The sequence below is a fragment of the Triplophysa dalaica genome, chromosome 15 (genome assembly GCF_015846415.1).
Source record: "Triplophysa dalaica isolate WHDGS20190420 chromosome 15, ASM1584641v1, whole genome shotgun sequence".
Taxonomy (NCBI): domain Eukaryota; kingdom Metazoa; phylum Chordata; class Actinopteri; order Cypriniformes; family Nemacheilidae; genus Triplophysa; species Triplophysa dalaica.
This window is the reverse complement of record NC_079556.1, coordinates 1,803,104-1,816,935: the sequence shown is the minus strand read 5'-3', so window position 1 is coordinate 1,816,935 and position 13,832 is coordinate 1,803,104. Positions and strand designations below refer to the sequence as shown.

General features: G+C 39.4%; 1 protein-coding gene across 6 annotated transcripts in view; it reads left to right on the top strand.

The window, feature by feature from the left end:
- Nucleotides 1-13,522, top strand: part of kiaa0586 (KIAA0586 ortholog) — a 95,572-nt gene extending 82,050 nt beyond the window's left edge. For 5 of the 6 annotated variants that reach the window (XM_056767564.1, XM_056767571.1, XM_056767565.1 and 2 more), the window contains exon 32: nucleotides 13,189-13,522. In XM_056767564.1, the coding sequence (XP_056623542.1) occupies nucleotides 13,189-13,337 (149 nt within the window). In that variant the 3' untranslated portion in view covers nucleotides 13,338-13,522. Of the gene's footprint in view, nucleotides 1-600; nucleotides 1,776-13,188 lie in introns of those variants that run through there. The other variant, XM_056767570.1, reaches the window with a different exon arrangement.
- The last annotated feature ends 310 nt before the right edge of the window (nucleotides 13,523-13,832 follow it).

Genomic DNA, 13,832 nt, shown 5'->3' with positions numbered 1-13,832 from the left:
AAAATTTCATACACTGGAGCTTTAATAGTTGTAACTGCAATCTGAAACTTCAGCATCTATAATGCAATTTTTGTTTAAACAAAAATTACTTGACTTGGTTTCGTTTGTTGAAATCAAATGACGTGAAACGGACATTTCGTGTGACCATAATTAACGTATAGTAGTTGTAGAATGGTAACTGTTTATGTACATTTTCAGCCATTTTTGGTTTATTTTTAGCCTAAAAGTTGAAGCTTTAACCATTTTAGTATTGTGATAGAAATTATGGTAATAATTTTAAATAATTTTGATCGGTAGTTTTGTTTCAAAATTGAATTTTATTTAAGGAACAGTGAACATAAGATGTCATCATGAGATATAGACCCACTATATGCTTTGTTTTAATAGCAGTCTTTAAAATTTCTTCTTTATGTTCCACAAAAGAAACAAAATCATTTGAGTGTGGAACAACATGAGGGTAAATAAAATAATGAGAGCTTATTTTGGGGACTTTATTATTACTTTAAGCCCATTGTTCAAAACTTCTTCACAAAACTCAATTGGCATGGCTGATGCTCTGACGTCCCGTTAAACAGATTTACTTTCTCTTTTTGCTTGGAGGGATGCAGCACCGGGCGGTTCCGGCAGTCCCGTGTCCTCCTGTCAAGCGTGAGATCAGGCGCAGAGATAAAGTTCCCCGCACAGATGGATGAGTGGAGATGAGAAGGATAGACTTTTGAATATGAACCGGGTTGTGAGTGCGGCTGTGCGCTCCAATAGTCCTCACCTCTTCACCTCTGACTCCTCATCTGCCAGACATTGAGAGGAGGGGGTGCTCGTCCCCGGAGCAGGACCACTTTGATCAACCGCGCCGAGCAGCGGCGCTAAGCCACGCGGCAGAAGGCAGAATCTTTCCTTTCACAGGTGGAGGAGAAGGGCTTTGGTGAGAGTGCTCCTGTTACGGTGCACTGAGGTTTTGCGGGGTTACGGGCCTGTGTTTGTGTTTGAAGTTGGGATGAGTGGCGAGGAGGGACCTTCTGTCTGCCAGATGGATGGATGTGTGTCCTATATGACGGGGCAACATGGGCCCACTTTACAGGAAACAGTGGGCTCATAAGTGAATTATCCTGCTGTTGAGGATCCACTGGATGGGCGGCTGGTGAACGATGTTTGTGGTGGTTTATACATTATTAAAGCCAACATATACACGCCACCAGGAATTGATTTGATTATTAAGTTGCAAAATGTTGACCATCTAAAGGATAGTTCACCCAAAAAGAAACAAATTATGTCATCATTTATTTATGGAAGCATATGGGTTGCAGTTTTCAAATTGAAGTGCATTACGCAAAATGGCAATGCAGTATGTAAAATGACAATGCAACTGTGTATTTAAATATACATTTTAAATATCAAATACGCAACAGTAAGTGCAAAATGAAAATAAAAAGTCAATTATAGCAATTGCATTAGTCAGTTCCTACACTAGTTTTAATATGTTATTTAAATGGATATTTTTAACGCACTTTAACTTGCAAAATTAAAAAGAAAATGATTTCCCGGATTGATTATATACGTTTAAGATAGTCAAGCAAAACTGTAGCAAAATGAAAATTCTAATGTTAATTTCCCTTAATGCATTAACAGTGACAGCTTGAACATGTTAGATTGTATTTTCATTTAAACTTGGCTGTTGCCAAATTCAATGTGGACTTGAAAATGCATTTCGAGTTGCTCACGCCCCCTCCCCGACAGCGTCATTGCCTGAAGGTTCAGCCAGTATTTAAAACTCACTGGTCAGTGTAGATGAAGATGGGCTCCATGGATATCAATTGACATGAAAATGCACTGTAGCTATAATTTTGAAAAGGTTTGTGTGTGTCATCGTGTGTGACTCGAATCATGGATGATAAACTTTTTTTTTATAAAACAATAGCTGAGTTGTATTAAAAGATTGTATTAAAGCAACACCATGGTAAAGTCATAATGGTCCGTCATTACCTATCGCTTTATATGAGCATCTGCCACGCTGATTTAACAAAATGGTTTCGCCACATTGACTCAGTGTTGTGTTTCAGGTGAGTGTGTTTGCAGCCTTTTGTTTCTGACAGCTCTGAGTTTCCATGTGTTTTATGTAAGACTCGCTCTCACTGCCACTCGACCTCTCTCTCTTTCCCCGTCTCTCTATGGCTCTTTCCCCCCAGCCGGGGAACTGGAACAGACCCCAGCGCCCCATTAAGATCCTGGCTACCACCAGTTCTGTACAACCAGACCAGCATCTTGAATCTATCAGTACTTTCACATGTGCTTCCAGGTTCTCGTCCAATTTCTGCCGCCACTGTGACTCTCACATAATATTTTTCAGTGCGTCTTTGTTTGGCTGGTTGTGTTGTATGCAGGGTGAGTAGAAGCTGAGAAGCTGAGTAGAAGCTGATGCTTCAGTTTGAGTTTCAAGCCATTTAAAGAAATCGATGTTACTTGTCAGCTGATGCTGTGTGAAGTCGAGGCTTACTTGAATTTTGATGTGATCTGCAGAGGTTTGTTTCTTTCTTGAGTTTTTTTGCTTTAATATGTCGGGTGGTTTGTGTTGGGTTTGAATCTGGGTTCTTATTTGTCAGGTACTTAAAGGGATAGTTCACTGCCTACATTTAACTACCTCATGTCATCACAAACTGTATGACTTTCATTATTGTGCAGAAAAGAAAAGAAGATACTTTGAAGAACGTTAGTAATATTGAACCCCATTGTATGGACACAAAACCACTTTTGAGGCATTTCTCAAAATATCTTCTTCACATCCAGATTTTTTTCTACTAAAACTGTCCCATCAGCGAGTCCAGCAGATACACGCATGCATTCCCCAGCGTTTTGTTTCAATCCCACATACATGCCTTCCCATCACTCCCTCTTATTTCAGATCATTTTAGCCCTTCAGACACACGCTCCCTTGTTCACAGATGGCTGACAGTTCGGGCGGCTCGCCCACAGGTCCGCCCTGGCACCCGTTCCCCCTCCACCCCTCAGTGATCGCAGCTTCTGCCGCACTCCCGCAGGGCCCTCACATACCTGGATACGCTCGGTTAGGCGTACAGAGAGCAGCGTTCCTGATAGAAGTGCCGTGAACGAGGCTGACAGCTTAGTTTTCAAAGCATGCCTCTTAATTAGACGAGATCTAAGACTGAAGGTGTGCTAAGCCAATATAATGCTTTGCTGGCTTCTGCAGATAGCAGATTGTTTTCAGGTTCACTGTCATGCGATCTTCCGCGAGCCTGCTTCATTCCTGGCCCCCATCGGAGCGCTGCGGGAGAGATGCAGGAGGGGCGACATTGCTTGAGAAATCTAGTTTAACGTACAGCTGTCTGGCACATAGCAAGAGCAGGCGTAGGCAAATTAAACGGTTTGTAGATTTGTCGTTTCATGGCTTTCAACGACTTTTACTTTTTTCACTCGTAACAATTGCAAAGTGGACGGAGAGAAATAGTCCAACGGTTCTTCAGGTTGACAGTGTGTGAGTCCCAGCTCATGATTCTACTTTCTCTCGTCCAGTATTACTTCCTGTATTTAAGCTTCAGTCTTCTGAAAATAAATGCAAAAAAGCGGTATATATTTTTTTATAAAATAGTGTTTATTGTCCTTATATATGTAAGGGACAGTTCACCCAAAACTATCGTTACAATTGTTACAATTACTTTTTTATGTTAAACACAGAGAAAGATTTCTGGTTCACCGTTGACTGCCATAGTAGGAAAAATTATATTGGTAGTCAAAAGAGCTTTCCTACATTCTTCAAAATATCTTCTTATGTGTTGAACAGGACAAAGAAATTGACGAAGACATTTTTCTTACTGTTGTAGTCAATGGTGACTGTTTGGTTATAAGCATTCTTCCAAATATCTTTCACTGTGTTCATCAGAACAAAGACATTTATACAGATTTGGAACAAGACAGAACTGTTCCTGTAAGCTATCTGTTGAAATAAAATTTGTGTACTATAAAAACAATGTAACTTCCCATTATTCAATTCATATGAGCGTTTATTTCTAAAATAGCTAGTTTGATAGTCCTTGGATTTCAGATGTCAAAAACCCTATTAAAATGACTTCTTTATCCTCACCTGTGTTTTATAAAGAGGAAAAGGTTTTGCTTGTATTCAAGAACTCATGGTGATAAATGAATTAAGCCTATCACATTTCCACAGAGAAGCTTAACGCATCATTACACCATTAAAGACCATCATTATATCATTTATACCATTATACAATTACAGCTGCTTAGCCAAATGATTTTATTATTTCAGTCCAATTTTTTAAGCGTTTTGTTGCATACTTACTGCAGTGTGTGTCAGTATTGGCATAGAAATACAGCTTCATTTAGTATTCTTGGAGTAAATGTTGATGGGTGAGAGTTGGAAATGAAAAGGGTTGTTGTTTTCATTTATCTGAAGAAAACCTCATTAAATCTGAGTGCCGGCGAGAATAGAAGGTCAACCAGGCAGAGTTATTCCTGGAACAGAGCTGATTTCTCAATTATTTTACCTTTCTGTTTGACCCTCTTTGAAGCTGGCCCACATGATGGCTTTTTTCTCTCAGTCGTTTCTGAGGCTCGGACCCCCAGTTCTCTCGGGACAAATAGCCCACTTATCTAAAAATAACCTTTAGTCCAAAGGAGTGTCCACGGCTCTGTTTCGGCATAGTTTTAAGTCCCTGTATAGCACAACTTCTGTGAAATGCATTAGCCTGTTGTGCAAGGTGGAAAGAGTTGTATTTATAATGACAGTGATGCCAATAAATGAATTCTCAAAAATCTCTTTTTTGGTTCTCCAGCTGGGGTCCAAGTCTGTGAGAAGAAGTTCAGAAGACTCATATTGTCAGTCTTTGAACGATCCGTTTAGCAGATGCTCATATGATCATAAACATCATTGTTTCAATGTCATTGGAGGAAAATGTATGGTGCAGATTTTTTTTATCGTTTTTTCAGTTTTGTACCTTGATAGTGTAGGTATCAAAAACAAAACAAGAATTTATATTTTTTATTTTATTCAAAAACAAAATTAAAATGAACAAACGTTAATAGATAATTTCAATTGATGGTAAAAATAAATAATTACAACTAAATAGTTCCTAGGTTTTGTGTCTATAAATACAAAATAAATATGCACTGTACACAGACATATATTATGTAAACACAAATATTTATTCTGAATGCAATCAATTGCGATTAATCGTTTGAAAGCCCTAAAAAAAATTGACAAAGAAAATAAAAAAACATCAATTTTCACGCGACCGACACGAGACGACAAAATACATAAAAGACGCAGTAAAACCCATTATAATTTTACATTTTTTCCACACTGGATGCGACGCGACAAACCCATTACAACTAACCGTGCGCTGTGTTGCATTACAGTAATGATATTTGTAAGTCAAAATGTCTTTAACTCTTCTGATAATGTCACAATGTAAAAAATCGTTTTGTTAAATACAATTTATTTGTTTTCTTTTGACATGTTTTTTACATGTTTGATCAATTTCACCCATGAGCTGTTCCGACTGATGGCCTGCGGTGGCCGTAAACACTGGCTTTGTCTTTGTCTCTGATACAGTGTCCATCGACTTTAACAAACCCACGTAGGGGTTTTCTCCAAATGAAGACGGATAACATCTCTCTCTGTTCTCTTTCACTCTCTCTCTATCTACCTCTGTGTCTCTCTATCTCTGGCCCTGAGCCGTGGCCTCGCTGACCTTATCTCCTCTCCGCTCCTTGACCCTTCAGCGTGAGGTTACGGCCGGGTTTCTCCGCATGGGAGTCCCAGCTCTGTGTTCCAACCTCTTCTCCAGATCCAGATGAAAGGATCATTGAGAGGCTGTCCCATCACCCCAGGCCCCCTCCAGCCCTCTTTGGACGAGAGGCAGGGGGGATAAAAGCTCCTCTGGCCGAATGCAAATCCCCCTGAATCCAACCCTGCTGCCAGATCTTCACAGCAGCGCCTCCTCATACTTGATTTCATCGCTAGGATCTGCCAAGAGGACTTTTCCACGTGACCTCGGATTCGAACTGTATGCTCACCGAAGCCGCGGTTCCCTCTCCGTGGAGATGGGTGGACCCCTATCCAAAGGTCGTAACCCCTCGACTCTCAATTAGCACTCCCTGTATTCAAGCTGCTCTTGTTTCTAGGGTCGGGACAGATGAAACGGTGGGAGATGGATGGTGGGCGGCACTTTGCAACACAATGCTTCAATCAGCGGCCCATGCGGCTTTCCTGAGCGGTGCTGTAAACAAGCAGAAAGAAAGGATTAGTTAAGACTCATTGATGTCTTTGATTGACTTAATCTGTCTTTAGGGGATAGGAAGTTTGATGGGGTTTTAAATGCTCCGCGGACGACCCCATCTCCACCTGGCCGCACCCCCACCCTGCACCTCATGAATCGAAATCTTCAGCGGGCCGTGTTAGGAGGTCTCCACCTGCAGAAGTATAGCCCAGTAAATCAAGTTCGACCTGACGTTTTTCCCAAGCCGTGAGCCTTTGGCCGTGTTCCCCAAACATGAGGCTGGGAAGATGGTGTAATTAATTTACGAAGCGTTGCTTTTGGTTTGACACTTTGACTCTGAAAGAGCCGCTATCCCACTTTTCAAACACACGCCCTGTTCTTTAACCTTGAATGGAAGATATCTGGCTTTAAACCAGTTATGATCTTTAAGACATGGGAAAGGTACCGTGATGTCACGCTAGCGGAATACATAAAGCTGAAGGAATGTTTATGCATTGGTCCAAGACTATAGTGCTATAGATTTGATCTATTGTAGTGACTGAAGGTGATGTCCGGCGGGGGGACATATTTGTACAAAATAGGCTTTAAATGGCCTCTCTTCAAAATATGAGACGCATGGCAAAATGGATAAAACACTTAACTTAAAGAGATTTATTGGTCAAAGTTATTGTAGTGGAAAATACAGCATATCATGGAAGGTGGTTTTCTTGTCAAATACAAAAAAATGAATAAACAACCCAAAAGATTACATGCGAAAAAGCAAACATTGACTATTATTTTGTTGGTGATCTTTTGTACAAATACTTCAGTAGTCATTCTCCTGTGCCTTTCTGCCAAGCGTGTTCTTCTGAAAGTTTACGCTCCAAGCACAACTATGCAACAAGCACACACAATTTAAAATACATCATTAAGAATATATTTGAATAAAACCCAAATACATCACAATTGTATCTAATTTGTTTCTTTTGGTATTTGCGTTACAAGCAGACATGACCACTGGCTGTCTTTGCTCCCCGTTTTTCAATTTAATAAAGCAACCGTTTAGTTCACTAGCCTATTGTGTTCCGTGCTTGGGGATAAAGAACGTTTCAGAAAGAATTTTCCCAAAATAACCCCAGATTTCTTATTTATTTGCCTATCAACATAGTCATGTGGGTTTTAAGATGTGTCTGGTATTAGCTTGGAGCAGGAAAAGTCTGAATGCGATTGGCTCTTCTGAACGCTTTGACATGCCCACGGGGAAAGTGAAGTTATGTTATTATTTCAGCTCTTTTGTCTTAAGTCCCTTTTGGATTTGATTTATGACATTTGCAGAACAAAACTGAAAGCAACAAAAAACTATCAATGATTCAAAAAAAGAGTAGTCATTTCTCTTTTTGGAACCAAACTCTTCATATATTCTGTCTGTGTACAAAATAGATGCTTTTGATCGCACGTCGCACGTTCTAAATGCTTCTCTCGACACTAACCCTTGCTGAAGCTCTATTTTAAACAGTACGGCATAGGAAGCTTTCCAAAGACTGTCTACCACTATATAAACACTGCCAGACAGCTTCATTCTTTAAAATCCCCAAACCTCCCAGCAGCCAGATGAGAGCGGAGAAAGTGGTGAAGATGAGCGGGAGGGGTTGAACACATCTGTCAGTCTCGAGCGCATGAACACGCCGGAGAACTCTGTTAAGTGCTTGCAGGTGTCTTGGAAGAGCCAAGCCAAACTTTAGGTGTGTGCGAGAACGTGTTTGCATGTTTATTACCATTAGATTTTAAACACACACTAGTGAGTCATTTTTCCTGATGCTCCACTTCTCTGGAATGAGCTCTTTGCCAAATGTGTGAGATCTTTCTCAGCTCTGGCCATTTGTTTTGTTCTTTACTGAATTTGGGTTTATTGTCCACCTGGCTACTTTTACCATCTCTGAAGGTCATGCAGAAGTTCCTCTCTTACATCTGAAGCGTCTTTGTGTATGGTGTGATATTTTCAAGCCGTGCTGATGGATAAGGTTTGACCTCACCACCTGGTGCTCTGCAGAGACACTGATATCAATCTCTGTTCTCTGCTCTTCTGTTTTTACTGACATGCCCAAAAGAGGTCAGGCTCTGGATCCAGGTTTAATCAAAGTTTGGAGACTCTTCTAGTTGAAAGGCATTGTTGAAATGTCACTCTTGAAGTTTGAGCAATAGATGCTGTGCTAATAACTGAACCAAACATAAGACAGATCACTTTTTTATGTGACTTCTTTCGTTTGGCTCTGCAAAAAAATGCAATGCATGGTTGCCAGGGTATTTCGGCACAATATGTAATTTATATAGCTTAGATGTATATACATAGACTAGAGTTTCAATGTGATCCTATAGGCGGTTTCATCGGACACAGTTAACTGCAGGTTTGTGATCGGTCTGGCTAGTTGCTAATAATATTATTATAATATAACTATTTATATTTTATTTAATCTATATTGATATGAATTAGAATTAGAATAAATGTAATATTTATTGTATCATAACTATATTAAATAAATTGTGTTAAAATAAAATATTATACAATAATTGGTATTTAATCTATATTGATATGAATTATAATTATAATAAAGTCGTATTGACTTTGTTGGATTTAAAGCAGAGGTTACACACGCAGTTTCTGCCAATCTCATATTAATCTTGAGTACCTATAGAGTAGTACACGTTACTTCGTATCTTCGAAGAGTATTTAGTCTGATCAAATTTATAAAAGAAGAATACAGCTGTACGATTATTTCTGAAAACAGCCCCTGGAGGCGTGCAGGGGGCGAATCTACAGCACAACCACACAATACATCATCTCATTATTCTTGCGTACCTCTTGATTCACTACATTTTTGTGTTGTTGACATAATGCACGAACGCGGCGATTGCCAACAAAACACAGACATTTGACTCAGGCTCACTTACCTCGTGCGGTTCATGTCCTTCATCTTTTAGCGCTGGGACTGATCCATCTATCAGTTTCAAACGATCTCCAAATCCAGCGTTATGTCCAGCGTTTATATAACATTACTTACCCGAACGCAGTGAGCAAACAAACACAGCTGAACTTCTGCAAAGCACATTGATGGGTGTGCTCTTTCTCTCGCTCTAGCTGGTTGATGTGTACTCGTGCTCTTTCTCTCGCTGGTTGACACATGGGCGTGCTCTTTTTCTCTCTCTGGCGGGTTGACGAGTGGACGTGCTTTTCCTGAGAATTGGCAAATAAAGGAACTAAAACGAGTTGTTATGTAACGTAATGTATCTACAGGGATTCTTCACAGATTTTCGCTGGGAGTTAAGTTTGCGCACATAAGACAACGGCCATATTGGAACTGTCAATGCTGGTCTTGAGATGCAGTTAGACTGTGCATTAGGCAAATTGTTCAAATTTCACCTGCTGTTTTGTATTTCTAAACACTATAATTATAATTGCTTAACGAAATAGAAAAGACAAATGCCTTCTAGCTAATACAACATAAAAAGTGACCATACTTTAAAAACCTGTTATATTGACATCGAACGTGCCATCTGCGTACACATGTCTATGGTTCTGGTTGGTTGTGAAATGTCGTCAATCATAAAGCTGCCGGATCATTGTAACATTACACAGTGGCATGTAGAACTAATAAAAGTTTGTACAGCTGCTTTGTAACAATGAAAAAGTGCAATATTAATAAAGTTGAGTTGAGTTTAGTGGCATGAGGAGGCATGAGAACTCATTTTATGTCATGTAGCTATTTCCTGTTAGGAAACATTCTCATAAGCCAGCCGGTGCATTTCCTCATAGAGAGCAATAGTAAGTCATGAAGAGCTGACAGTTTAATTCCAGATAGCTGTAGCTCAGCTTGTTAAGCGTGACACTCACAACACCAAGTTCATGTGCTAGACTCCCAGGAAACACACAACATATTAAAAGTATACCCTTGTGTGCATTCTACGTTGCTTTGCTTAGATGTAAATGTGCACTGTTTGGGTTCACTGTTCCTGTAAGAAGCTGTGTTTTTTGTCATGTTCCCACAAAACCGGTTGACACGCAGCTTTAGGAATGCTCTAGAAAACAAGCTTCACTTTTCAAATGTCAAAATTATAAAGAATGATCTTCTTGTTTGGGTGGTTTCATTCTTACTTGATCATCATCTTGGTCCTACAATCCCTAGAAAATCCAAACAAATGACTCTCAGGCCTTTCTGTTCTCTTGGTGTCAAACTATTTCAAGCTTACGATCGCAACACAATTATTTACGTTTTAAAGCAAAGGCCATTTTTGTGTTTCTGAGGTTGAAGATTTGTACTGATGTCTTTTCGAAGCTCTCCAAGTTAAACAGTCCAGGAATTTGGTGATGACCTAACGTCCCTGCGGTATTGTTATACAGTCAAAGATACAGCGCTGCAGTGTCTGCCTCATGATTCCAGTGTGATGACTCCATGTCTTTTCACACAGCTGTTAATGTTTGTTAAGCCCACACAGAAAATGAAATCATTGTCTAAACACTTACCACAGAAACGTTTAGAGATAAACGGAAGCAATTTTTTAAAGGATAGTTCACATCAATGATTATTGTTATATATGTTTTGTTAATTGTTATTCCAAACCCATTTTTTAGTGTGCGTACATAAAAGGAGATGTTTGGCTGATTGCTGGTGACCCATAATCTCAGTCCCATTCACTTTTTATTGTATGGATGAAAATAGTGTTGGGACGTATTTTGGGGGTGAACTGTGCCTTTAAAGCACAGCAAATATTTGAGATATTTTTTTAATACTTTGTACTCATTCATAACACCCACCATCACATTCACATGGGTCTGAATAGCTCAAGGCTGCTTACACCTCATAAGAAGTTTGGTTTCTATCGATGGGCAAACTCCAACTCTCTCTTCATCTCTACGTTCTTTCTATTTCTCTCCTCCGCCCGAGGTGTTGTATAGTGTGTAGCGTTTGTAGCCACAGGCTTTTCCAACAAGAACCTGTGCCAGACTCGGCCCATCTGCTCTACACAGACAATATTCAATGCACAACCGTGAAGATGCCTCGGCGAGTTGATGTCCTCGAGGGTCTTTACCTTTAAGTTTGTGTGTAAAATAACATCAATTGTTCAATCTTCCCTTTTCCATAGTTTATACTGTAGTATCAGAGATCATGTTTTTCGAAATGTCTTAATAAGGAAGATGGCGTATTCCTGGCCCAGCCTGTGTTTATTGGCTTTAATATCTTGATCAAAGCTTTTGCCAATGCTGGCAATAGACAAAACACAAAAAGTCTGAACAACATCACCTCATTCTCCTTTCATTGAAGCCGATCCATATCATGTATTCCAAATCTGTTTTTTGTTATTATATTAGAATTGTTCAAGCGTGAAATAGTTTTTATTAATCATCTATTTGATGAATCTGATCACGTCAGTTTGCTTTGAATTCGCTCCAGTCAAAACATATGCGGCCCGTTGAATCTGTCAAAGACAATGAAGCTCCATATTTGTGGGAGGGAAGTTATGGGAGAGACTCATTGTAACAATCTCAGTTGGTCTCTTCACAGTAAATCACAGGTTCAAATGGATCAAAGCATACCAGAGTTATTTTAAAGAAGCTATATTTGATGGAAAACAACTTTACAGTACAAGTGTTTGATTCAGTGTGTCGATATGTCAAAATTTTGACAGCTCAAATCTTCGTTCTGCGAAAACAGCTAATGCAAAAATCATTGTGGTTAAAGTGTTACGACATGAGAACACGATCTTCTGCGTTTACACATAGCCACTTTTTGAGTGTCTAGCAGCTTGACCCAGACTAACAAACCGTGTGAACTAGGAGGTTTTTTATTCAGAAGTGTCTTTAATTATAATGATTGTCATAATCGCCAATTATAGTGATTTACAAATAGAAGTCTTAAATGTACAGGAGCGATTTACAAATAGTCTTAAAGGAAGCCTAAACAGTACGCTCTAATGTTATACATTTTATTTACTTTTTAGATTGAATAAGAATAAACATTTATATTTATAGTTTGACTTTTTTTATAAAATAGTAGTGTTTAATTAAAAATATATTTAATTGTTTTATTAAAAATGAATGTTAATATTGATTAAAAAATACATTTTCTGACTTTAAGAGTTAGAGAGTAATTGGGAAACATTCGCAAAGATACAATTTTTGGTGCAAGTAACCTTATGTAGAAATGAAAACGGTAGAGTTGGCACCTTTAATCTTTGTGGCTAAGCCAGTCGAGTATTTTCCACACCAGTAAAAAATCCCCAACAGTTTGAGAAAACACACAGGATAGAAAACCATCCTCTATTGTGAATGTGTGTGAGGCTGAATCAAAGCTCCCCGCTGAGACTCCCTCCCCTACAGAACTGCCGGAGCTGATCTCCATCACTGCGTGCCCAGGCGGTCCCGTGAGGGTCCCCGTTCACTAGCACTTCCTCTACTGCACGCCCCATTGATCTGGGCAAATGCCCACCCAGCTTCTGCCCGCTGCACCCTCCGATGAGGAGGAAATGACTGATGAGTGTTTGTTTCTCCCTTTTAAGTGTGTCATCACTGAAGCAGTGCGAATGTTTGGAAAACATGTCCTAATAAGTGGATGATGTCAGACTGACTTAATGATGAGTTCAGTACCGCTTAGTTGGAAAGGATTGATTAAGACGGCTTAATTGCATTCTAATGTCTAAATTAGGGCAAATTACACTTGGAAATTCGTTTTTTTTTGTTTCGAAAAAGTGTTACTAGCTGTACTTTTGAAATGCATGTGTGAATGTCAATGCGAAACTTGTGTTTTAATGATCTTATCACAGTTAAGATTTGTTAAAAGATTCTGCGTAATCCACCTAAAAATGAAAATTCTTTCCGACTTAGATGCTTATCCGAGATGTTTAACCTCTTTTCTCTCGAACACGTCACAAAAATCATATCCATTGTTTTTCTCCTGTTTTCCCACAGATAAAGACGTTTTTCTGCACACAAGAGGAGGAGGAAGTGATGTAAGAGTGATGTCAGTGAGGCTTCCGTCTGTCATAGAGGACCAGGAGTCCGTCAGTCTCAGCTCTGTCGAAGGAGATACAGACTCTTCTGCTAATGATGTGTTTTAGCTGAAGTCCAACCTGTCTTAAACTGATAAGTGCAAAGGAATATGCAGTTTTTGTTATTATTTATTACGTTTTACTTTGACCGTGTAAAAGATACGGTACTATGAACTTCTGTCTCTTACGTCTGTTGTCGTTCACTGTGTCACATCACTTGTACATGTTTACACAAATAAATGCTTTTAAACAAAGCTTGGTTACGCATCAGTGTTTTAGTGTGTATGTTCAATGCTGTTTTAATAGTTCGGTCACGTTGTTATTCCAGGTTCACCGCAGGTCTAAGCACGGCTGTTTTCTGTCATGGTAATGGCACGACTTCACGAGAGAAGCTTTCACATCATTAGTCTCAGAAGGTTTTTTTCTCCCATTAGACGGAGAGATAAAGAGAAGATAGCTGCTATCTGATGTTGCTTTGCAGTGTCCTGTACTGATGATGCCTGTCTAATAAGCATCCTGTTTCCTTTTCAGCGCTCAAGACATGATAAAGCCCAGGAGAGAGCA